Source organism: Monodon monoceros, unplaced genomic scaffold, assembly GCF_005190385.1.
Source record: "Monodon monoceros isolate NGI ecotype Baffin Bay Population unplaced genomic scaffold, NGI_Narwhal_1 Super_Scaffold_9, whole genome shotgun sequence".
NCBI lineage: Eukaryota > Metazoa > Chordata > Mammalia > Artiodactyla > Monodontidae > Monodon > Monodon monoceros.
This window is the reverse complement of record NW_021703786.1, coordinates 17,195,140-17,220,590: the sequence shown is the minus strand read 5'-3', so window position 1 is coordinate 17,220,590 and position 25,451 is coordinate 17,195,140. Positions and strand designations below refer to the sequence as shown.

The 25,451-nt window shown below is 51.1% G+C and overlaps 1 protein-coding gene across 1 annotated transcript; it reads left to right on the top strand.

Moving 5' to 3' along the window:
* Positions 1 to 5,986: 5,986 nt before the first annotated feature.
* Positions 5,987 to 16,534, top strand: CCR7 (C-C motif chemokine receptor 7). Its single transcript, XM_029212990.1, has 3 exons — positions 5,987 to 6,042; positions 11,610 to 11,659; positions 14,522 to 16,534. The coding sequence occupies exons 1-3, from the start codon at positions 6,033 to 6,035 to the stop codon at positions 15,599 to 15,601; spliced, it is 1,140 nt and encodes a 379-aa protein (XP_029068823.1). The 5' UTR covers positions 5,987 to 6,032; the 3' UTR covers positions 15,602 to 16,534.
* Positions 16,535 to 25,451: the final 8,917 nt, after the last annotated feature.

Sequence of the window (25,451 nt, the reverse complement as noted above, 5' to 3'; positions counted from 1 at the left end):
GTTACTAATTGCACGCTAACATGCACAGAGGAAGCTCACAGTGTTGAGAGATACTAGGGAATCCCCACTGTCCTGCTCAGAGACCAGCTGAGAAACTGAAACTGAAGGCCTCCAGCCCAAAGTGTGCAATGCCCGCACAGCCAGCGTTGGAGGGATAAAGAAGGACAGTGAGAGGAGGAAAAGGGTCTGGGGTGGGCACCACGGCTTAGCGTCAGGGTGAGGTTGCTGAGGGGATCAGAGTCAGGATGCTCCCTTTCTCTCCTAAGAGCATGGCGCATCTACCACAAAGCTCTCCAGTCCTGCCCTGTGGACTCTCTTGATCTGGGACCTTCTTTGGGGCCTACACTAGGTAGAAAACCAAGAAAATCCCTGGGGATAGCAAGGATTATCCTGAGAAGGGAGCCTGGAAATTATGTGGTCCAATCCCATTACTTTTCAGGTGGGCATCCAAGAATCAGAGAGAGGAATTGACTTGCCTGAGGTCACATAGTCAGTTCTAGCAGAGGCAAGAGTGGGACACATGTCTTCTGCTTCAAAGCTCAATTTTTCTTAGAAGCATCTGGCACATGGAAAAGGGCTTCAGGAGGAAGTTCTGGAATAGTTCCAAACTGAAGTTGCCCTGCTCTTCCTTACCAACGCCCTACAGAGATGTAACCCCCCAAGAGTCTTTTCCACCTAGTTCAAGAGATTGCCTGTATCCCTAAAAGTAAGCAGGCCCAAAATGCCAACGATGGGAGCAGTCAAAACATTTAGAATGGACAGAAAGTTCCAGTTCCATGAGGGCTTCCCATGCCTCCATTTGGGGAATTTGGAATAACAGAGAGTGGTTAAGCAGTAGACAGGATGCCACAAGAAAGTTCTGCACTTCAGAGTCTCAGATGCTAAAGCTTAGCTATTTCCTAGGCAATCCAATATCCTCACTTCATACTTGGGAAAACTGCAGCCCAGAGTGGGGAAGCAACTTACGCAAGATCATACAGGGAGCTGGTTAAGAGCGAGGCTTACTGCACTACATCCCAACTGAATGTTCTTCAAATCTCTGGGGTGAAGGAAAACTATTCTATCTACTTGTCCATCTGTCTTCCAGCCCTATTCAATCATGGATTTCCTTTCCTTGTGTAAGGTAAAGCATCACATCATGCTTGGCCTTGGTCATAACTGGAGGCAACAGGTATATAATCTAGCCTTAACTTCTTCTGTACAGTAGTCCCCCCTTATCTGTGGGAGATATAATCCAAGACCCCCAGTGGATGCCTGAAACCACGGATATTACCAAACTCTATATATCATACATACTATTTTTTCCTATACACACATACCTATGATAGAATTTAATTCATAAATTATAAAGCATATAATTCATAAATTATAAGCATGGTAAGAGATCAATAACAATAACTAATAATAAAATAGAACAATTATAGCAATATACTGTAATAAAAGTTATGTGAAAGTGGCCTCTCTCTCTCTTTCTCTCTCTCAAAATATCTTATTGCAGTGTACTTACCCTCCTTCTTATGATGTGAGATGATAAAATGCCTACATGATGAGATGAAGTGGAATGACACGGGCATTGTCACATAGTGTTAGACTGCTACCGATGTATCATCGGAATGAGTACCATCTGCTTCAGGTGATCCTGGATCATCAAGCCATAGTAACGTCGACGGTTGGGAATCCCAGGTGGGACGGAGCAGGAGGGTGCAAGATTTCATCACGCTACTCGAAATTGTATGCAATTTAAAACTTATGAATTGTTTATTTCTGGAATTTTCCATTTAATATCTTCAGACCATGCTTGACCATGAATAAATGTAACCACAGAAAGCAAAACCATGGATAAGGGGGACTACTGTACCTTAAACTCCTTGGGAACAGGAATCACCTTCTATCCTTCAGGGTGGAAGCAAAAAAGACCCACTCTAGATATTTCAGACAAAAGGAATTTAACATAGGGAGCCAGTTATACAAGTGATAGAAGAGCTGAAAAGTCAAACAAGGGTTGGTGAGGCCACCAGAGATTAACAACAGCAAGAGGTTGCCACCATCCCTAGAGCTGGAGAGACACAGGGAAAAGGTAGTGCTACCAGAGCCCAGAAACTAGGGCAGGAGTTGGAGCCAAGGTGGGGGTTACTTATCAGATGCTGGCACCACAGAGGCAGGGACAGGCTGATGGGCTCTGGGGTCGAAAACATGTAGCCATGGCTGGAGATGCCACTGGAAGCAAAGAGAGGAAAGAAATACCCTAGTGATGAAAAATATATGCAAACAGTCCCCACCCCAAAAATATTGGACAGGCTATGCTAAAGAAAAAATAGACTTTAGGACAAAAATTGTTTATAGAGACAGGATATGTTATAATGATAAAAGGGTCAATCTATCCAGAAGTCATAACAAATAAACATATATGCATCTAAACAACAGAGACCATAAACACATGAAGCAAACATTGACAGAAATGAAGAGAGAAATACCCAATTCGACAATCATAGTCAGAGACTTAATACCCTATTTTCAAATAATGGACACAACAACGAGGCAGCAGATCAATAAGAAAATAGAAGAATATTACGAACCAACTGGACGTATCAGCTATCTATAGAATATTCATCCAACAACAGCAGAACACACATTCTTCTTAGGTGCACATGGAATATTTTCCAGGATAGACCATATGTTAGGACATAAAACAAATCTCAATAAATGTTTTAAAATTGAGATCACACAAAATATATTCTCTAACCACAATCAAAAACAGAAGGAGGGCTTCCCTGGTGGCGCAGTGGTTGAGAGTCCGCCTGCCGATGCAAGGGATATGGGTTCATGCCCCGGTCCGGGAGGATCCCACATGCCGCGGAGCAGCTAGGCCCGTGAGCCATGGCCGTTGAGCCTGCGCGTCCGGAGCCTGTGCTCCGCAACGGGAGAGGCCACAACAGTGAGAGGCCCGCGTAACGCAAAAAAAAAATAAGAAAAAAAAAAAAAAAAACAGAAGGAAATTTGAGGAATTCACAAATATGTGGAAATTAAACAAAACACTCCTAAATAACCAATGGGTCAAAGAATAATTGACAAGGGAAGTTGGAAAATACTTTGAGATGAATGAAAATGAAAACACAGCATATAAAAACCTATGGGATGAAGCTGAAGCAGTGCTTAGAGAGAAATTTACAGCTATAAATGCCTATACTAGAAAAAAGGAGAAAGATCTCAAGTAAAGAACCTAACCTTTCACCTTAAGAACTCAGGACAAAAGGAGAAAACTAAACCTAAATCAAGCAGAAGGAAGGAGATAACAAAGGGTAGAATGGAAATAAGTGAAATAGAGAATAGGAAAAAAATAGAGAAAATCAATAAAACCAGAAGTTGCTACATTAAAAAGATCTGCAAAATTGACAAACCTTCAACTAGAGTTACCCTGATACCAAAACCACAAAAATCACAAGAAAATAAAACTATAGACGAATATCCGCACTAAATATAGATTCAAAAATCCTCGCCAAATCCAGCAACATATAAAAAAACATTATACACCATGACCAAGTGATTTATCCCAAGAATTTAAGGTTGGTTCAACATACAAAAATCAATCTCTGTTATACACCATATTTAATAGAATAAGGACAAACATAGAAAAGGCATTTAACAAAATCCAACAAACTAGGAATAGAAGGGAATATGCACGATACTCAAAATGAATCAAAGATAAATGTCAGAGATAAAACTCTTAGAAGAAAGCATAAGAATAAATCTTCATGAACAGGAATTAGGCAATGGTTAAATGTGACACAAAACAGCACAAGTGACAAAAGAAAAATAATTTGACCTCAAAATTTTAAGGTTTCGTGCTTCAAAGGTCACCATCAATAAAGTGAAGGCAATCCACAGAATTGGAGAAGATATTTACAGATCATATATCTGATAAAGGACTTGTATCCAGAATATATAAAAAAACTCTTACAACTCAACAATAAAAAAAAAAACCAATTTAAAAATGGGCAAAGGATTTAAATAGACATTTCTCCAAAGAAAATTTATAAATGGTCAATAAGCACATGAAAAGGTACTCATTAGTCATTAGGATAATGCAAATTAAAACCACTTAACACCCACTAGGATGGCTAGAATCAAAAGAAAAAAAAAAAAACAGACAACAAATTTTGTTGAGGATGTGGAAACTTCATACATTGCTGATGGGAATGTAAAATGGTGACGCCATTTTGGGAAAAGTTTGACAGTTCCTCCGAATGTTAAACATGTACTTACCATATGACCTGGCAATTTTCTCCTAGGCATGTATTCTAGAGAAAAAGAAACCTATGTCCACACAAAAACTTGTATATGAATGTTCCTAGCAGCATTATTCATCATAGCCAAAAAGTGGAAACAACCCAAATATCTAACTGATGATGGATAAATAAATGGAGTATTGTTTGTATGGATGTCATACAATGGAACATTATCGGACCATAAAAAGGAATGAAATATTAATATATACTACAACATGGAAGAACCTTGAAGACATTATGCTAAGTGAAAGAAGCCAGACACAAAGGCCACATATAGTATAATTCTATTTATGTGAAGTGTCCAGAATAGGCAAATCAATAAAGACAGAAAGATTTGTTGTTACCAGGGGCTGGGGGTGGGGTTGGAGGGGATATGGGGAGTCTTCACTAATGAAGAGGAGGGTGTTACAGGGGGGAGTGATTTAAAATGTTCTAGGGGCTTCCCTGGTGGTCCAGGGGGTAAGACTCCACACTCCCAATTCAGGGGGCCTGGGTTCGATCCCAGGTTGGGGAACTAGATCCCGCATGCCACAACTAAGAGTCCGCATGCTGCAACTAGAAGTCCACATGCCGCAACTAAAAAAACATCCCGCATGCCACAACAAAGATCCCACGTGCCGCAACTAAGACCCAGCGCAGCCTAAATAAATAAATAAACATTTCTTAAAAACTAAAAAAGTAAATAAATAAAATAAAATGTTCTAAAATTGATTTTGGTGACAGCTGTACGACTCTGTGAATATACAACACCACCCAAAAAAAACCGACTGGTACACCTTAAAAGGTTGAGTTAATCTGTGAATTATAACTCAGTAAAGTTGTCATTAAAAAAGGAAAGGAAAAACAAACTTATGGTTACCAAAGGGGAAAGGTAGAGGCAGGGGGAGGGATAAATTAGGAGTTTGGGATTAACATATACATACTACTATATACAAAATAGATAATCAACAAGGACCTACTGTATAGCACAGGGAACTCAACTCAATCTTCTGTAATAACCTACCTGGGAAAAGAATCTGAAAAAGAATGGACGTATGTACGTGTATAACTGAATCATCGGCTGTACACCTGAAACTAACACAACATTGTAAATCAACTCTACTCCAATATAAAAGAAAAACTAAATTTTAAAAAAAAGAAAACAAAATTAAAAAAAAAAAAGAAAGAGAAGAGGTGAGGGAAGAGAAAAGAAGGAAGGAGGAAAGAAACATCCCGGCACATCCCTCCCCTTCTACCTTCCATCATCTCTCAGTGCCGCCCATTGACCAAACCTACCCAAAACCCAGAGGGCAAAGTAGTTTGGGAAATGTAGTCCCTTGTGACACTGAGCAGGGCAAAGGAAGGATGGGGGTACATCTCTCACTTATCTCTTGACTCCCTGGCACATGGTACTAGGCTATAAACATTTGTCAAATCACTGAATGGCCCCTGTTCCCCTGCCTTGGGCTGGGCCCCTAGTCTGCACAGGGGGCTTTTTGAATGTAAATGACCCGATGATTCATGATCCTATGGCCGGTGAGTGGGCCGTCACTCTCTGTCACCTTCTCATACCCCTCATACCCCTATGGTCCCACGAGGCACCTGAGTCCAGACCCTTAGTGGAGCTGGATTGGACGGAGGAGCAGAGGTGGGAGGGGCAGGGAAGAGGGTGGTTCCTCTCACAGCTTAAAAGGGGCTTGTACGACTTCCTCCCCAGACAGAGGCCGGGCACAATCTTCCTGTGTGGTTTCAGCTGCCGAGAGTGTCATGGACCTGGGTGAGTGAGCCTCCCCCGTGTGAGAGAAAGCAGTACCAGCGTCACCTGGACACCCAGGCTGACTTTGTGGGATGGGGATGGAGGGTGGGGGTGGAAGGCCTAGGGGAGCCTCCCAGAGAAATGAGGTGGCATTGCTGGGAATTAGTGGCTGCTCCCAGAGAGTGCCACCCTGTTCTCCCAGGCATGGAGAGTGCACCTTTCAGACCTGGGGAAGGGGCTAACCATTGGTTCCAGGAAAGATAAGGGGGGGGTCACATCTTCCAAGAACAGTAGGGACTGCAGAAGGCGGCAGGCCTGGGGTTGGTGGAAATCTGGACAGCACCTGTTCTGTCTCAGCCTGGGGTGATGGGGGAGGCTCTCAGGGACCTGTTTCATCAGGGAAATTTCTCCTTGGAGGGCTCAGGACCCTCCACTGGCCCTCCGATTCCCACCTTTCTCCCAGGCTAAATAGGGATGAGAATGTCTGCTCTTTTAAGGTTATAACAAGGAGCAGATTAAAGGTGAGTGCATTGTGTAAATGACACTACACACAACGCAATGCAAGCTGTGCTTATTGTCTCTCTGCTGCACATCCCACGGGCAAGCTGTTGCCTCTTGCTGGTTAAATGTTGGGTGGACAACACTAAATGAGACCACAAGGAGCCTTCAGCTGGGAGAAGTCACAGCCAGGGCCTCCAGCACAGCCCCCAGCCTCACTTAATCACTTTTTCTACCCAGGAAAATGATTCATCCCTTTCAAAAGTCTAATCTCGGTCTTAACCAGAGGGAGTCCAAGGGAAGCCCCGAGGAGGTTCTGGGAGTGTTTATCTAGCTCCAGAGACCCCATTTATAAATCTGAGCTGAGGAGTCAGACCCACCTGAGGCTACGAAGGCCGGGTTCCTGAACTGCTCGTTCTCACCGGCAAACAAAGCACCACGGCAGCCTCAAAGCCGCAAGGGGTTGGCTTTAAAAAGTGAAGGTTCCCGTTCACCCTCTGCTGTCCTCACAACCCGACCCACCACACCACAGCCTCTTGCCTTCATGTCTCCTTTTTCTACCCACCCAGAATCCTGGGTGGACCCAGCAAACAGATCCTAAAGGGCTAAAGTGGCAGTCCCACACACCGACTGAGAACCCCTGGAAGCCAGGGTCTGATTCTTGCACCTCTGATTCCCAGGTGCTTTGGGGGTATGAGCAGAAAATGTTTGTGGAATGAATGAGTGAATGAATGAATGGCATCAAGAACTCTGATTTCAGTTTTTAAAAATCTCTTCCGGGCTTCCCTGGTGGTGCAGTGGTTGAGAGTCCGCCTGCCGATGCAGGGGACACGGGTTCGTGCCCCGGTCCGGGAAGATCCCACATGCCGCGGAGCGGCTGGGCCCGTGAGCCATGGCCGCTGAGCCTGCGCGTCCGGAGCCTGTGCTGCGCAACGGGAGAGGCCACAACAGTGAGAGGGCCGCGTACCGCAAAAAAAAAAAAAAAAAAAATTCTCTTTCAACTTCCCCTCCTCCCAGCAGCCTGCTGTCTAATCCCACTCCCCAGACAACCAGCCCCACTAACCACCGTCCCAGAATGCAGCCGTCATCCCCTGGAGACCCCAATCCTGCCTCTTGGTTTGACCTCTGTGAAGGAAACCAAGCAGGTCCCCATGGTGCGCTGGTAAAGGCTAGAGAACCGGCTCCCCGGAGCAGACTCTGACATGTAGTGCTTGCCAATTTCCATAGTGTAAATTCTTCCACCATAGCTGACTTCAAGCCGTCAGCCGATTTCAAGCCATGAAATGACTGAGCACAGAGTCGGAGAGAGGTGTTCACCACTGGCTCGATGAGCCCTCAGAGCAGGCCCAGCACAGCACGGGGCAGGGGGGTCTCCTCCCAGGACTAGGTTTGGGGGTGCTAGACTCACAGGTGTTAATGCAGGGAGGGAGGTCCCTTTAATGCAGGAAACCTCTGATGCAGGAAAAGGGATGTTCTTACTGCTTCACTCAATTCAAGAAAGCCCCAACGGCTGGCCAAGCCCTAAATACTGGTAGGAGGGGACACCACTGAGACATTTTGCTCAGATCAGACTCCAGGCCGTTGGTAGGACGGGTGGGCCACGAAGGATCTGTTTCTCTCTCTTTGTCAGCCCAGCAGGGAGCCCAAGGTGGGTGAGGGGCAAAGTTTCTGTTACACAAAATGAAAACGCCGAACCCGGGCTGAGTTGGCCTTTTTCATGATTTGAATGAGCAGCCCCAAGACACCTTCCCCATCTTCAAGAAGTGGGGCCTAAGACTTCGGTTAGAATTTTCCAAAGCAGAGAAGAGAAAAATGAGCTGTTAAGATACTCATCTCTCACAGCTCAGCCAGAGATGGCAGCAGATGGGGATGCTAAAGAGATTCAGGGCCAATCCCTCCTGGCCTCTGGGGAGCCTGGCTGGGGAGGAGGGGAACCCTGCAGCCTGGGGGAGCTGTTGGGTAATCTCTCCTCTTCGCTTGGTACTTTCAGTCAACTGTCATTGATGGAGGAATTCAGGCAGGACCAGTCTGGTGGGGGAGAGACACATGTCAATAAGCCACCGCAAGAGAGGGAGAGAGAGTGCTAATGGGCTAACAGCAGGGCGATTGTGAAATCTAAAGAAACGAACAATGAATGTGAGTCAGGGGAGCATTTAAGTTGGGTTTTGAAGGACGTGTAGGAGTTATCAAACCAGAAAACAAGGAGCAAGGGGCCCAGGATGTGGCAGGGATAGCAGACTCAATGGCTCAATTGTAAATGAGGGGATGGGAGTAGATGTAGTAAGTGGAGGGCAGTGAAGTGATTCAGAGGGTACAAGCCCCACCTAAAGGTATCCAAATCCAGTTTTTTGCGAACTCCATGTAGCCAAACAGAATATCCTGGAGACTCAGCCTGCAGGCTCCCAGCTGGTCAGCTCTGACAAAAGCTAATAGAGACAAGAAAGAAGCAAGTTGAGGAGGGTGTAAAGGACCTGGCCGTGCCAAGGAGGAAGGGAGAAAGGGAGGCAGGAGGGACAGGCAAGGGCCAATCTTTAAGATTCCGTGTGGCACTGCTAAAAATTTGGGCTTTTTGATGAAAGCAATGGGGAGCCAATGAAGATTTTTCTTGTTCAATTATGTGAGTTAAATAACGTGATCTGTGTTTCAGAGGAGCTCCGTGGCAGCAAAGCCTTATGTTGGGGTAGAAGGGCGGGGCAGATCTGAGATGTTAGGAAGTGGAAGCAGCAGAACTGCGTGGCCAATCATCACTCTTCTCCAATGGGATGGAGGAGACTGAGGATCCCCTTTATGCTCCACAGAGGTCCCTATACACAGCAGCCTCAACAGAAAGGAAGTAATGAGAGCTCATTAAAAACATCTCAGATCCATCTCTCAGCAGCTGTGTGACCCCAGACAGGTGACCTAACCTCTCTGAGCCTCTATTTTCTGGAATATGGAATGAGCCTCACAAGGGGTAACTCACAGGATGTTAGGAGGGAGAGGAACATAAAGCCTGAGAGGCAGCATTGAAGAGCATTTAGGAGTGTGGTTTCTGAAATTAGATGGATTCAAAGCCCAGCTCCACTACCAGATGGTTGTGTGACTCTGGGAAAGTTACTCATCTCTAGTTTCTCTCACTGGGAGCTAAAGTTGGAGTTCTAGGGAATTTCCTTTTCGTTGTGATCATTACTAGAAACTCAAGAACTCAGAAAATACCCAACAGATAAGTCAACCACTCCTCAGCCCTTGAGATCCCCAGCTTCTCTGGTCCCACTCAAGCTGTTGCCCAAAGCGAGTTACTTTACGACTTTGTAACAGACAGAAGTAAACTGAGTCAAGGCTGTTGACCAGGCGGCCTCTGCCACACACCTGAGTTCCCCTAAGTTCCTGTTTGGTCACCTTTCTTGAAAACGACCTATTCTGGTCCTAGAAGATCCCTGCTCGACGACCCTCTCCAACACACCCGGAAGGAGACCTCACATACACACACCCTCCAGCCCTCCCTCCACACCCCTCCCCCAGCCAGTGGCAGAAGGACTGAGACGGGGCCAGGAAAGGGGGTTGATGGAGTGAACTAGAAACACAACTCATGCTCCTCGTATTTCACCGTTGTGACATCAAAACCTTGAGGTTTCTCAGTTCTCACTGACAGTCAGAGCAGGCTTTCTCTAGAGTAACCGAAAGACGTGTATGTGTTTAAAGAAACCTCGAGCGCTTCACATCAAGATGAGTCAAAGGAGGATGGGCAGCTCATTGGACCATGAAGAGAGTGTGCTTAAGGGTAGAGATGTGGACTCAAACTCAAGCTCAGGGGCCCATGGGTCAATTTGGCAAGGAAGGGGAATGAGAGAGGGGAGCCATGATGTTGTATAGAGATCCATTCCCACCCAGGACTGCAAATACTCAGGTGCAAGCTGGGGACAACGGGACAGTGGATGCCTGTCCCCAGAAACAGAAGACACAACTAGAAAGGCAGGTCCAAGTAAACAGTGGAAGGCTTGACTGCCACGCTCAGCATCAGGGCGTCATCCTTAGGGCTGCGTAGAGAGGTCCTTGGGGCTGGGTAGAGAGGTCCTAATTTAGGAAGAGGGCAGAGTGGGGGTCGGCATCAGAGCTATGCTTTAGGAAGACGCAGCTAGCAGTAGCGTTCAGTATAACTTGGGAGAAATGCCTGTTTATTTATGTGGCTCGATGCCCTTCTTCCTTCCCCTAAGACTCCCCCAAGCCCAGAATCCCGGCCCTAGGCACGCTCCCTGGAGCACAATGCCAATTTGGGTGTCATGCCACAAAATTTCCAGCAGGTGGCGCTGTGGCCAAGCACACAGACTCGCTGGGCCTGTGATGTTGCCTCTAGGAGGAAGCAGAATCCCTTGTTCGCTGGAGGGAGGCCCCCAGCCTCCAGAAGGTGCTAGAAGCAGGATCCCAAGGATCTGCTTGGGATCCCAAGGATCTGCTAGAAGCAGGATCCCAAGATCAGGAGGATCTACTGACCCTCCTGAGACTGGAGGTGCGGTGGACCAACAAGTCCTGCCTTGTAGTCATTCCCGGCATCACAGTTACTGACTCTTTCCTGTGGTCTGGTCCAGTTAGGGGAAGGGAGGCTACAAAGGTGAAGAGGGCACAGATCCCAGACTGTTAAGTGAGATACGATTTCTATATAAATCACCCTATGAACTGTCCCCCCTGCTCAGCCTTTGGAGAAAATAAGTTCCAGTTCCAGCCCTCGGCTCAGCCACAAAGCAGCACTGAGCAGCCAGGGCCCACATCAGGCCTTGTGAGAACCTGGGGCCTCAGCCTGCCGTTCAGCCTTGAGGGGTGGTCTGGGCCAAGATGGACTTTCCAATTCCAGAAGAGGCCCTGAAGGGCCAAGAAGAGGGGAGGGGCTGCCCTGCATTCCGATCCCACCCCTTTCTGGGACCCCTTATGGAGGGGAGGAGGGGAGGGCAGTGAGGCTGGGCAGCTGGCCAGGTGCTCCAAGGCACAATCTGGTTCTCATGTTCTCAAACATGGTGTCTGGAGAATATGATGAAAGTCCCCTGGCTTTGTGGCTTTTTGTCATAACAAAGAGCCATCCCTGCCAAGCAATAACTTTCTCACCTTGTCTCCTGCAGGGAAGCCAATGAAGAGCGTGCTGGTTGTGGCCCTGCTCGTCATCTTCCAGGTAGGTGTCCCACCAAGAAAAGCTCCGTTCCCTCTCCCATACGCCCCTCCCCAAGCCTGGTCCTTCCGAAGCCCAAGCCCTGGGTTCTGGTGGAGACGCTGGGCATTTGCCAGAAAGAAATAGACCCAGACACAAATTTGTCATTCGTTAAGCTGATGGCCACCCCTCCTCTCCATCTGCTGAGTGACCCTAGAAAGCCACGGATGTTCTCCGACATTCCTTTACTCCATTTCCATTAAAACATGGGAGAAAGCAAGTTACCCCACCTTCCCCACCCCACTTCCAATATCCCCAACCCGGAGACAGAAAGATGGACTCCTGAGTTCTTGGAGAGAGTTCTTTGCTTTGCAAAAAGGTTCCTGGGTTTTGCACATATGTGTCCACACCCACACATGTAAATCTTCATATGTGAGCTGAGAAAAGAACCCGTGGCCTGGTGGCTGGTAACTATCCTATCGCCCCAAACCTGTCTCCCTCCTCCACCCTCCAGCCAAAGGCTCCCCTCGAAGCCCCAGTTCCCTTCTGTGAAATAGAGACTGGCCTGAGCCTCACTATGGGGGAGGATGGAAGCACATCCTTTAGAGGGGCCCAGAGCGCTGTAGGAGCAAAGATCCCCAGTTTACAGGTTTCAGCGTCTCAACCCCAGCTGTGGAGACAGAAAATCTGTGCCCAATCAAGTGCCGGAGTTAGAAGAAACTAACTCGTGAAGTCGACTCTCCCCCGTTTGCTGGGGTTGGGAGCTCTCTTGGAGGGGGAGCGGGGGGGCTGAGGTAGGAGCTGGAGAGGCAGCACTTCAGAATTTGGCTCTTGCCCAGGTCTGGAGGCCAAAGGGGCAGCTTTCCAGGAGCTCCGGCCAGAGGCAGGCCCCAAGTTGGGCACTGTTCCCGAAACCCCATCCCAGAGGCCCCCTGGAGCTTGGGCTGTAGCCCACAGCTTGGCGCCCTTCCCCAGCACCACTCCCTCCCCTCTCTCTCCCCTGTTTCCAGGACTCCGGAGGGGCTGGAAGGTTGGGGAGGGGATAAGGGACAGCTGGGCTCATCCTTCTCTTTGCTTGAGGGGATGGATTCCGCTCAGATGGGGCAGGATGTGGTGGGGCTTGGGGCTGCAGAGACACATCAAGCCTGGTGGCCCCTGGTACAGGGGGCGGATACTAAGCAGGGAAAGAGAAGGCAGAACGGGGTGGTGGGGAACACAGGTCACAGAGGCTGGGTATACTGCCCTCCAAGGCCCAGAGCCCCCTTATGTCCAGGAACCCTGGACCTGAGGCCTTGGACATTATCCTGGGCGGCCAAGGGCAGCCAGCCTCTTCCAGGCCTCCCAGGCTGCAATCATGCCTGGAAAAGAGAAAAGTGGTTGCCACTGACTTTTTTTTTTTTTTTTTTTTTGCCACTGACTTTTCTTCTCGAGATAGCAATGCCCAAAAAAGCTCCTGGGCGTGATTTGGTCCTTGCCCTGTTGCCAAGCAGAATAGCGATGAATCCAGAATTTGGAAGTGAGAAAGAGACAGGATACAGGGAAGTCAGGAGACTGGGTTCCCCTTCTGGCTGAGCAACCTTGAACAAGCCACATCGCTTCTCCAAGAGCCCCCCTTTCCTCATCTCTACACTCCCTCCAGTTCCCCAATTGCACGAAAATCCATCATGTCGAGCTGCCCAGGGCCCCATTCCCAGAGGAGGGACCAGGAGCTTCCTGAGGCAGTCTTCCAGCCCAGCTCCCAGCCCCGCACAGCTTAGCCAGCCCGAGTGCCCTCCTTCATTGATAAAATCACAGCAGGCTGCCTGAACCTTCACCCTGCCCCGCAGATAGGCTAAAAAAAGCCCTGAGCAGCTGAGCCCTGCTGACTGGGATCTGCCAGAAGATACAGCAAGGAAGAAAGAGGAGAGAGGTGCGGGGAGAGGGTTCGAGGATGGAGGGAGGGTGGAGACAGGGCCGTGCTTCCTTCCTGGGCCCGAGAGGACTCAGTCACAGCTGAGGCTGTGGCCCCACCATCCACTTGGGCCTGCATCACCTGAGCTTCTGCCTCATGCTGGGTGCTGTTTCCCGGGCTGCAGGGATCCATAAGTCTTCAAGTCACTGACCACCCCTGATCACGGCAGCTTGCCCCAAACCAGGGCTTTCTGGCCTCTTAATAGAGCTTTGCCTTCCTCTCTTCTCACTCCGGGCCCTCCTCAACCTTAGCCCAAGTGGATTTTCCCTCAAAAACTGGAGTATTTCTGTAGGCCCCCTCCCCTGGAAAGTTCTTTCTACCAGGTTCCAAAGGAGGCTGAAAAAGAAAGACACACGATCCCACTTTCCTGGAGTTTCCAATGGGCAAAATAAAACCTCCATGGAGATGAAATGATGCCAGAATCGAGTTAGGACCCTCACAACAACCATGTGGAGGAGATAGTATTCATCTCCATTTCACAGATGAGAAAACTGAGTCTTAGGGAGAATGAAGTGTATTTAACAAGCCCAAGGCTCATTTGGCCCCAAAGCCCAGACTATTTCTAGTCCACCGTTAACACCTGTTAAGGTCAAGTCTCTCAGAAGAGTTGGCAAAATCATACACTGGCTCCTTATTAGAAAGGCAGAATCCCAGGCTCCACCCCAGCCCACTAAATCATCTGAACAAGATCCCCGAGTTCATGTGCATGTTAAAATATGAGAAGCACTGATTTCAAATGAAAGAAACACCTGGAAAGTTTAGAAAAACAGATTCCTGGGCCCCAGCCCCTGAGATTCTGGTTCAGTGGGTCTCACATGGGGTCCGAGAATTTGCAGGTGATGCTAACTGCACCTTGAAACCACTGCTCTGGCCAATCCCACAGCAGTGAGATTGAGACCCACTCAGCTAAGCTGGATGGTGTTCCTTCCCCACAGGTGTGCCTGTGCCAGGATGAGGTCACAGACGATTACGTCGGAGACAACACCACAGTGGACTACACGCTGTACGAGTCCGTGTGCTTCAAGAAGGACGTGCGGAACTTTAAAGCCTGGTTCCTCCCGGTCATGTACTCCATCATTTGCTTCATGGGCCTGCTGGGCAACGGGCTGGTCATGCTGACCTACATCTATTTCAAGAGGCTCAAGACCATGACCGATACCTACCTGCTCAACCTGGCCGTGGCGGACATCCTCTTCCTCCTGACCCTTCCCTTCTGGGCGTACAGCGCGGCCAAGTCCTGGGTCTTCGGGGTCCACGTTTGCAAGCTCATCTTTGGCATCTACAAGATGAGCTTCTTCAGCGGCATGCTCCTGCTTCTATGCATCAGTGTCGACCGCTACGTCGCCATTGTCCAGGCCGTCTCGGCCCACCGCCACCGTGCCCGCGTCCTTCTCATCAGCAAGCTCTCCTGCGTGGGCATCTGGCTGTTGGCCGTGGTGCTCTCCAGCCCGGAGCTGCTGTACAGCGGCATTCAGAGGAGCAGCACTGAGCAAGCGCTGCGGTGCTCCCTCGTCACCGAGCGCGTGGAGGCCCTGATGACCATCCGGGTGGCCCAGATGGCGGTAGGCTTTCTGATCCCCCTGGTGGCCATGAGCTTCTGCTACCTCTTCATCATCCGTACCCTGCTCCAGGCGCGCAACTTCGAGCGCAACAAGGCCATCAAGGTGATCGTTGCCGTGGTCGTGGTCTTCGTAGCCTTCCAGCTGCCCTACAACGGGGTGGTCCTGGCCCAGACGGTGGCCAACTTCAACATCACCGGCGGCACCAGCTGCGAACTCAGCAAGCAGCTCAACATCGCCTACGACGTCACCTACAGCCTGGCCTGCATCCGCTGCTGTGTCAACCCTTTCTTGTACGCCTTCATCGGCGTCAAGTTCCGCAGCGACCTCTTCAAGCTCTTCAAGGACCTAGGCTGCCTCAACCAGGAGCGGCTCCGGCAGTGGTCTGCCTGCCGGCACGCCCGGCGGTCCTCCATGAGCGTGGACGTTGAGACCACCACCACCTTCTCCCCGTAGGGGGCTCCTTTGCCTGGACTAGAGGGACGTCTCCCGGGGCCCCTCAGACTGGGGGCAGATGACCCGACAGCTGCTGAGGGAAAGGCCGTTCTGGCCATTGAGTTTTATCTCGTGGTGAAAACCCAAGCCACAGAAGACAGATGAAACCCAACCCTAGCTAGCTACCTCAACCAAGGCTGCAAAGAGACGTGGTTGATAAGCTATCCCAGATCCTGCAACACTCCAAAACCAAGGCCGTTGTCCCCCAAACCCCAAACGAGGGGTGAAAGTCAAGAAGCGGTTCACGCCTCCTGGAGCGAAAGGGCAGAGGCATCGGTGAGATCTAGGGTGGTGGAAGGGGCCTGGCCATTGTTCCCATCAATCTTCTAGAAAGAAGTCCTCCCTGAGACTCAGGGTGAGGGCTTCCAGAAAGCAAGGCTTTGTCCCCAAGACCAGAGACAGTGGGGCAACTTCTCACCTGTGCAGGGGAAGGGGGATGCCAGTGGGTCAAACTAACGCTCTGAATCCCTCCCTCCATCTCTCTTTTCTCCTGTCATCTGAGCCAGCAAGAAACGGCAGCCTCCATGGCCCCTCACCAGCCACCTTTCCTCAGGCTCTCCACGCTGAAGGGGTGTGGTGTTTCCCACAGGCCAGGCCTGGCCACAGCCATTTTCCCAGCCAGGGCGCTGGGGCAGGGATGACTCGTGGCTGGCCCTTCTCAGGTCTCAGCTCTGCTAGGAAGCGGGGAGAAGGCAGGGAGAAAGTTTAAGGGCCAGGGGTGGGGACGACGCTGGCTGCCGCCAGCCAATGAGCTCCTTCTTTGTTCTTTGCCACGGGGACAAAAATCTCTCAACCTGTTCTGCTTTCAATTCATTTAGAGAGCACATTTTACTCATACACAAATAAAAGTTTTCCCTTGAGGAAACAACAGCTTGAAAAGAAAGGGAAAAAAAATTCTTGGTAAATGGCAAATGAGTGTGTTCTTGTTTTGCAAACCCCACGCCCCACCTGACCACCCCCATCCCTTTCCTCCCCCAGGCTTCATTGTTCAGAGATGCTCAGAGCCACGAGGTCTGCTGAGCTATGCTCCGAGCCCTTCCAATGACACAGGCCCACGAGGCTGAACAAGGCAGGAGGGGCAGAAGGGCAGGGTGTCCAGCTTGCAAACACCCTTCTGGAGCTCACAGGACGGGACCCAAGCCTGTGAGGTCAGCAGTGACCCAGAGACACGGTCTGAGCTGAGCTTTAGAAAGAACCAAGCTATCTCTTTGACCTCTATGGCTGGGAACTCTCCCTGACCCTTAGCAGCATTTACACACTGTCCTGTTCATCTGTCCCAGCTCAGTCTGGAACTGGAGCCCCTGACCCTTGGTCAGTCCCCCTGAGCTCCCAAAACTGGTGTTTAGAGGGAGGGCCTCTCCCTGACACCCATCTACCACGGCATCCTGGATCCAGGGGGCTTGGGATGGGACCTGTGTGATAGGCTGCACCCTTTGCCGGATGCTTAAGCACCAGCTCGGCCCTTGACCCTCCCTGGCCACTACCGCAGCAACGGCCTTCTGTGGTGTGGACATCCATCCCGGAGGGGCGTGGATGGAGGAACAGCCACTGTCCCCACCACAGGCCCAGGATCCATGTCACTGGGTGCCCTGATGCCTGCCCAGTCCCCGACTTGTCCAAGCCAGAGAGGTTAGTCCAACCTGTGATGTAAGAGGAGGTTTCTGAAGGGCCCAGCACTGCAGTAACTCAGGGTCTGCAGGTGGGAGGGAGCTGAGACACTCATGAAAAGGTGATTGCATCCATTTTCTGAAGTGAAAAGAGCCTCACTGGAAATGGAGCCCGCCTGAAAATGAAGCCCGTTCTCTCATCTCATAAGCACGTTACCCTCCTCCACAGGATGCACTGGGCTCAAGCAGGGAAGCAGCGCCCTGAGAAGGATGAGGCTGGCACGTGGGGCAACGGCACCTGCAGCCACTTTAATATTAATAGGATCCGCTGCTCATGGGCCGTGCACGAGCCGTGGGGCGCGAGGGGTGACCCCAGCATGCCTGGGGCCCTGAGGGGAACGTGCCCCGTGTGTGTGGGTATGGGGGCCGCTGGTATGCACAACCTAATGAGCTTACGGGTGGGAAGGCGATCCTTCTCCGTTCCTGAAGGGAGGAATGTAACAGAGCAGCCATGAACAGGACGCCAGGCCAACCGCACAAACATGCCACCTCAACTTCAAATACATTTTTTTATAATAACTGGACACCTCCAAGTATTTACAAAACCCCCAGCAATGTTCATTCCCCAAAGTGCTGTATCTCAGAAGCTCTGACCTTGGCTCACTGCTGGCCTGGTCCCTGCTCCCTTGCCCAATGCTGTCATGTGCCTACCCTGAGCTTGGGGGCGCCCTGGGAAGAAGGAAGAGACTCACTGGGGAGCCCCCAGGGCCTCTCTCTCTCTCTCTCTCTCATCTGCCTCATACAACTGGCCCACCTTCCCGGGTTCACGGCCCCACGGCCCCTCCGAATTTCCCCTTCTTTCCATCACCAGCCCCTCGTCCCCTCTTCCTCCCCAGGCTATAACCTCAGGCTACAAATCTGCCCTTGTAGCCAAAAGGCCCACATCTCTCGAATCATGGACTAGTGGAGCTGCAAGGAACCTCAAAGATCAGCTGGTCCAACCCCCCACTCATTCTCTAGTTGGGGAAACTGAGGTCCAGGGGCAGGAGCCGACTTGTCTAAAGAGACATTGCAACATGGGGATAATGGATAAACTTGCTTTGGGGGCCTAAGGATCTGGCAAGAATGCAGGAGGCGGGCGGGGGAGAGCAGAGGCTCTGGAGCCCGGCCGACTTGGAATCTCATCTCTGCTGCTTCCCAGCTGTGTGACCTTCCGCTGTTGCTCAACTGCTCTGAGTCTCAGATTTCTCAACTGCAAAACGGAGATGATTTGGCAAACATTTAGCACAATGGCTGGAATGTTGAGTGCAGTGCGAGAAGCACAGATTCTGCAGGCAGATTGCCTGGTTTGAATCTCAGCTGCACTACCTGGGCTGGTTACTTAGTCTCTCTGTGCCTCGGTTTCCTAATCTGTATAATGGCAATGATCATAATACCTACCTCCTAGGATTGCTGTGAGGGGTAAATGAATTCCTATATGCAAAATGCTTAGAAATCCTTACCAAAGTGTTGTTGGTAATCATTAAGATGTTTAATAAAAGGTAGCCTTAAAAAAGTTGCTAACCACAAGGAAACCAAATTCATTTCCATCCCCATACAATTTTTTTTTATTGGAGTATAATTGCTTTAGAATGTTGTGTTAGTTTCTGCTGTAGAACAAAGTGAATCAGCTACTATATGTATACATGTCCCCTCCGTTTGGACCTCCCTCCCGCCTCCCCCCAGCACCAATCCCACTCATCTAGGTCATCACAGAGCACTGAGCTGAGCTTCCTGTGTTTTAAGCTGGAGGGCAACTTTTAAATTAGTCTCTGCTTCCCTCCCATTGTACAGGTGAGTCAACTGAGGCTCAGAGAGGGAAATGACTTGCCTGAGATCTCCCACGAGCTCTAGGCAATGCTAAAACGTGAACCCTGTTCCCGAGCTTCCATCCAGAGCTCTTGTCCCAGCCCTCCCACACTCACTTGCACACATCCACCCTGGCACACACTAGCCTCATCCCAGACCATCCAGCTCATCTCTGGCAGGCACTGTCCCTCTTGTCCTTGTTCTCCTTAAAGAGAACCTTCCCTCCCCACCTTCAGTAGTTCCCGTCCTTGACATTGGGCCAGGGAGAATGACATGCAAAAGAAATATGGTAGCAGGTCCAAAGGAAATCAGGCAACTGATCTTTTTTAAGAAAGGATCCTCTCTGGGAGTTAGGTCCTCAGTTGCATTTCTGTGTTGAGGGTGAACAGTTGGAGGGAGAAAAACTGGCCTCTGGGGGTGGGGGTTAAGACCTATGAGATGGGGAGGGAGCAACTCTGAGTGGTGAGCAAAAGGCAGGGGAAGGACGAAAGGGGCGGGTCCTAAGGATGACACAGCTGGGGGCCAGACTTGCAGAGTATTCTCAGTGTGTAGAAAGATGTCCCCACCTACACACACACACACACACACACACACACACACACACACACACAAGCATGCACAGACACACAAGCCACACACACACCCCAACCCCACACCATCACCACCACCCTGTCGTTTGTCATTTGTCTTGTCTCAGGCCCAGAAAGAGACACAGACAAGGGGTCCACTGCAGAGAAGAGTCAGAGACCTCTCTCACCAGCCAGAGCAGCTTTAGACTAAGAATGAATCAAACTGGTCTCACCCAAACTCAGGCATGAGGGGATGTGAATGCTCCCTCGGGCTCTTCTGCGTGCATGCCAGCGTCTGTGCGTGTGTCTCAGTTCAGACTTCTCGGCGGCTGTCAGTTCTCTCCCTCCCACATTCACTTTGAAGGTGGATAAAACCTTATTTTTGTCTATTGTTCATCAACCCCAGGGAATTCACTTGCTGGGCTGTTCTATGCGCCTCTACACTGTGTGGCCTCTGGGTTCTCATCTCTGGGTAAATAAACATCTCCCTTCAGGGCAGGGTGGGGGGTAGGTCTTGCCCGGTGCTGAGGGCCCCATTCCCTCTCGGGCCAGTAGGTCCCAAGGTCAGACAGCAAGAGGGCAAGAGGACAGGTGAGGAAACACATCTGGTCCCAGAGTCCTCCCGAGCCTGGCTCAGAACTTGCTTAGGACAGAAAAGCTGATCATTGTTCTAAGTAAATATCTGACATTGTGAAGTTCAACAGATGCCGGAGATGAAATGCCCCCAAACTCTTTCCCAATGTTTACAAAGAGGCCTGGGAACGCGTGCACATTTATCTTGTATGGTTTATGCAAACCTCACTCAGTGCCGAGCAGGAACACGATCACATGCAAAGGCTGAAGGGTGCGTTCTTCTTCCCCGGCTGGGGCTGTTCGGGGGGTGTGGCCAAAGGCCTGTGGTCAAGCCGGGCACCAAGAGTCACCCACAGTGGCACCACCACTGCCTCCTGCCCATCCTCGCTGACAGCTGACTCCCCAGGCACCACTCCTCTTTCCACCTGCTCTGCTCACCTCCGTTTCAGAGATGCTCACCTGCCCATGCAGTGCTACTGGCAACCTCTGGACTCGGGAGTCCAGGGAAAGGGGAGCAGGGAGAAGGACGGGGTCTGGGCGGTTCACAGACACATCCCTCTGCCTACACCTCCCAGAGCAAGACCCACCTGGAATCCTCCAATCCCGTCAAGGGCAGAACTCGGTTAGTTGTCCAAGAGCTACACCTGCTCCGCCCCCAGCCTCCTTCTTAGTTACCCTACTTGCACCCAGGTCCCCTTACCCCCGAACCTGGGGAGGCCATGGACTACTTTGGAGCTTGTGACTCTGGGAGACTCAGACAGAGCCTGGGTGACAGTGGGTGTAGGAGGGGAGGGTCATGCAAGGGATTGCAGGAAACAAGGATCCTCGGGGTGGAAGAGACCTCGAGGAAGGGGAGGGGGGCCTAACATAGGAGGGGAGACGGGCTCACATGTACTGTGTGCCTATGATGTGCCACGACTGTGCTAGGTATACTGCCTCCTGCTGAATCCTTATGACAACAGGTGAGGAAACTGAGGCTTAGAGAACTTGTGTAACTTACCTGAGGTAACGCAGCTAGCAAGAATAGTTACAACTTTATTAGGATTTTATCATATGCTACACACTGTACTAACCATCACATCTTATCCCATTTAATCCTCACCACAACCCTACTCGAGTCCCATTTTACAGAAGAGGAAACTGAGGCTCAGAGAGGTTAAGTAACTTTGTCAATGTCACACAGCTACCATGTGATAAAGCTACTAAGTGAATTCAACCAGTTCTAGCTGGCCTTCCAAGCCCGCACTCTTGCCACTCCACTCCACTGACCAACTAAATAGCTCTTTATTCGTCACCAAATATATACAGAGCCCCTATTTTGTGCCAGTCATTGTGCTGAGTGCCTTCAACACAGTGGATGCAGAGCACTGACCCAGAAAGAGGGAGAATCAAATGACAAAGACACAGCCCACTCTGCCCAAAGGGATGTAACCCCACAGCTGGGCAGCAGCCAGGTCTTTGCTGCCCCCTGTGAGTTTTGTCTCCCCTTGTCTCCTCCGGGCCCTGCTTTCCCCACAGACTTCCTCCACAGGCTAATCCTGCAGGGCTGTATGCTTGGGAGGCTCACTGGGCGACACTGGCAGGTCATCTCCCCTCTCTGGGCGTCCATCTCCTTAGCTGTGAGATGAGGGAGCCGGACTAAATGGGTGGGGTCAGCCAGCAGGGCTCTGGGCACGCTGATGCCTGGAAGAGGTGCAGAGTGGATGGGTGAGGGGGCTGAGGAAGCCGCCCCACCCCCAGCTGTGGTTTCTGGTGGGGCCACCTTGGCAGCAGGTGGAGGGAAGTGCTTGTCACCCATCCAACAAAGACAGTAAAACAAAAGCCTCCCGGGGCACTGTGGGAGCAGGCAGCCAAAGTGCCAAAAATAAAACACACACCTTTCCTTTGATAGACCCAAGCTGAGGAGGGGCCTGGCCTGGGGGTTGCAAGGAAAGAGCTCAGATTTCATGCCCAGCCCACACCCCACAACCCCTAACACCCGCCACCCCCCCGGCCCCCCGCCCGGCGCACGTGCACACACACACACAAACAGCACACTCACGCATATACACGACCAGCTTCATGGGTCTGAGACCCGTGCAACCACACAGGGCATGCACTCAGGAGGACCCACACCTGGTTTAATGCTTAGCTGTCTCTGTCTTGAAATTCTTAATAATTTTTGAACAAGAGGCCCAGCGTTTTCATTTCGGGCTGGGCCCCGCAAGCTCTGTAGCTGGTCCTTCCGGTAGGCATTCATAAGTACGTGCATTCACCAAATGTTTAGGAAGGACACCAACATTTATATCGGAGAGTACACACACTGCACGCGTACACACAGAAGTACGAATACGTGCACACACACCCCCACGCCCAGCAACAGCCCCCTCATCCCTCACGCACACTCACCGTAGTGCACACACGTGACCCAGAGGGCCACGGACACTCACAAGTGACGCTCAGACACCTGCAGCCCCGTTGGCACAGTTTGATGGACTTTAACATTGGGGACAACAGAGCAAAGCACTAGGAAAGGGGCCCGGGGGGAAAAGAGATTTATTTCCTCTGCGCCCCAACCTTCCCAAAGGCTGCAGCTGGCTGCTCCCATCAGCCTGGGACCAAAAGAAAGGAAGAGCTTGGAAAGTGGAGGGATCGATGGGGAGGGGGCAGGGCCTGGGGGGAGAGCGAGAGAGAACAGCAGGGCAGGAGCCGAGTCTCCCGGCAAGTGAGCCCGAGCGGTGGTCCCATAAGAGTTTAGAAGGTCTTGGACCCAAAGAAGTAAGAACACTGACCCTGACCTTCCCGAAAGTACAGCACCCCTCACCCCACCCCAGAAGAGAGGCAGCCCTAAGATCCCCACCTCTGCTTCTTACCAGCCACGGGGCCTTGGGCAAGGCACTTAACTTCCCAGCCTCAGCCCCCTCCTCATGTCCTCACTGCAGGGTTGTCAGGTAGGCACGGATACTACGGCCTCGCCTCCTGGATTCTCCCCAGCGCTGGACATCTGGTCTCCTCGTCAGGACTTGCAATCTCATCCTGGGTTCAGAAACTCCAGACCCGTCTGTCCCTTCCCAGCCAGATACAAACGTTAGAGGTGGACCTAGTCCAGCATCCTCTCGGGTACCATCAGCATCCCTAGGTTCCTTTTGAGCCCACTGCCCCTCCCCCACCCCGAGCCAAGAGGACCCCAAGACCTGGAACTGTTTTCTTCCTCTTCTACTTTCCACCCCCAAACCTAACCTTCCCTACTTAAAACTGTTCCAGGCTCTACCCCTTCCCTGAGAGCCCAATAATCTATTAGGTGGCACCAGACACCAAGGAGTTAATCGGGATACGAATCGGTTCTAAGGGGAGTCTACCATGCCATTGTGCCCCGTCCCCATTGCAGTCACCCACGTGGAGAGAAGAATAGCCACCCAAGTGGCCGCCATAAGAACCTTGAGGGCTTCCCTGGTGGCGCAGTGGTTGAGAGTCCGCCTGCCGATGCAGGGGACACGGGTTCGTGCCCTGGTCCGGGAAGATCCCACATGCCGCGGAGCAGCTGGGCCCGTGAGCCATGGCCGCTGAGCCTGCGTGCCCGGAGCCGGTGCTCTGCAACGGGAGAGGCCACAACAGTGAGAGGCCCGCATACCGCCAAAAAAAAAAAGAACCTTGATTTCACTGGAATTCTTACAAGGCCGTAGGTCGCTCAGACCGCATCCCCCCCACACCCCCACACCCCGCCAACATACTCCCTCGATTTAGTGAGAAGGAAACGGAGGCATTGAAGAGCAAAAGGACGTGGGCAAGCAGCACAGTTGGGGTCTGTGGTCTTTCTGATCTGCAGCCCCTAGGAGACCAGACACAGAGCGGTCCCTTCCCCGCCACCCAGCCTCTCCAGCGCACAGCAAGCTCCTATGCCCCAGGCCAGCCAGGGCAGGGGTCTGGTCATCAGAGGCCCCTTGACAGGGAGGAGGGAACAAAGCCAAGCCTCTGGCATCCGATTCCCATACTAGCTTCACCATTTACCTTCCGTGTAACCTCAATAGTACCCTCTCCTCCCCAGCCTCAGTTTCCCCATCTGAAAACGGGCGCAATGTGGTCCTAACAACTTTCCTGAAGCTGTTGGGAGAATTCCATTCAATGAGATCGTGGATGGAGGAGCTCTCTGTGACCGCAAAGTGACAGGAATAAAAAACCCTCTTTTTTGTATTGGCTCGCTTAATGATTCTAACTGGGAAATTAACACACAACAAGGGCCTCATCTTGGTAGTGACCAGACATGAAAGCCTCCAGCCTAGACATCGGTCTTTGGGGATGGTAAAGATAGACACTCTTCCCACAACAATCAATCACTGGAATAATCCCCTCTCAAGGTGTGGGTGCCAGTTTTGACCTCTTAAGTGTAATTTTTTCCCCCGAGATGTAGGAGTTAGCTCCCCTGACACGTGAGAACAGAAGTCACTTCCTTTGGCTGCAGGGGGAGGGGAGCCGCACTGCTGCACCTATGTGCCCCAATAGCATGTGGTCTCCGACAAGTCCCCGCTGTGCCCCTTTTCGACCACAGTTCCTTCCAGGAAAGGAGGTTTCAACTACCAAACTTCGCAGGTACATACCAACTCCTGATTGGCTGGCCTAGCCCAGTGCCTGACACAGAATAAGTCAAAACCGTTTGTGGAGTCAATGTAAGAATAGCGAATTTGGGGGCTTCCCTGGTGGCGCAGTGGTTGAGAGTCCGCCTGCCGATGCAGGGGACGCGGGTTCGTGCCCCAGTCCGGGAAGATCCCACATGCCGCGGAGCGGCTGGGCCCGTGAGCCATGGCCGCTGAGCCTGCGCGTCCGGAGCCTGTGCTCCGCAACGGGAGAGGCCCGCATACCGCAAAAAAAAAAAAAAAAAAGAATAGCGAATTTGGGGTCTTCCCACACCTTTGACTCATACGTTTTCTATCTACCCAAAAGCCCCTGCATTGCAGAGATATGCCTGGGGTCCGCTATGGGAAAAGTGCTGGTCAAGGGCAAAGGTAAGGGCGCGCTTTCAGACTTGCTGTCCTGGGAGAGTCCCGGGCAGTAAATAGATGACCTTGACCTCCAACGTCCACCCCCGTCCCACACAAGCACCCGGTCAGAGCAGTCGAGCTCTGACGCCGGCTTCTTTGCAAATAGATGCTGTTTCCATGGGAACTGAAACCCCTGGGGTTTTTTTTCCCTCTAAGACACTCTGTAATTTCCAGCTTGGTCTGTGTAACGTCAGGATCG

Excerpts from the sequence above, each read along its gene's own strand:
- CCR7 (XM_029212990.1), top strand. Across the intron at positions 11,660-14,521 it reads CCCTGCTCGTCATCTTCCAG|GTGTGCCTGTGCCAGGATGA; the intron begins GTAGGTGTCCCA and ends CCTTCCCCACAG.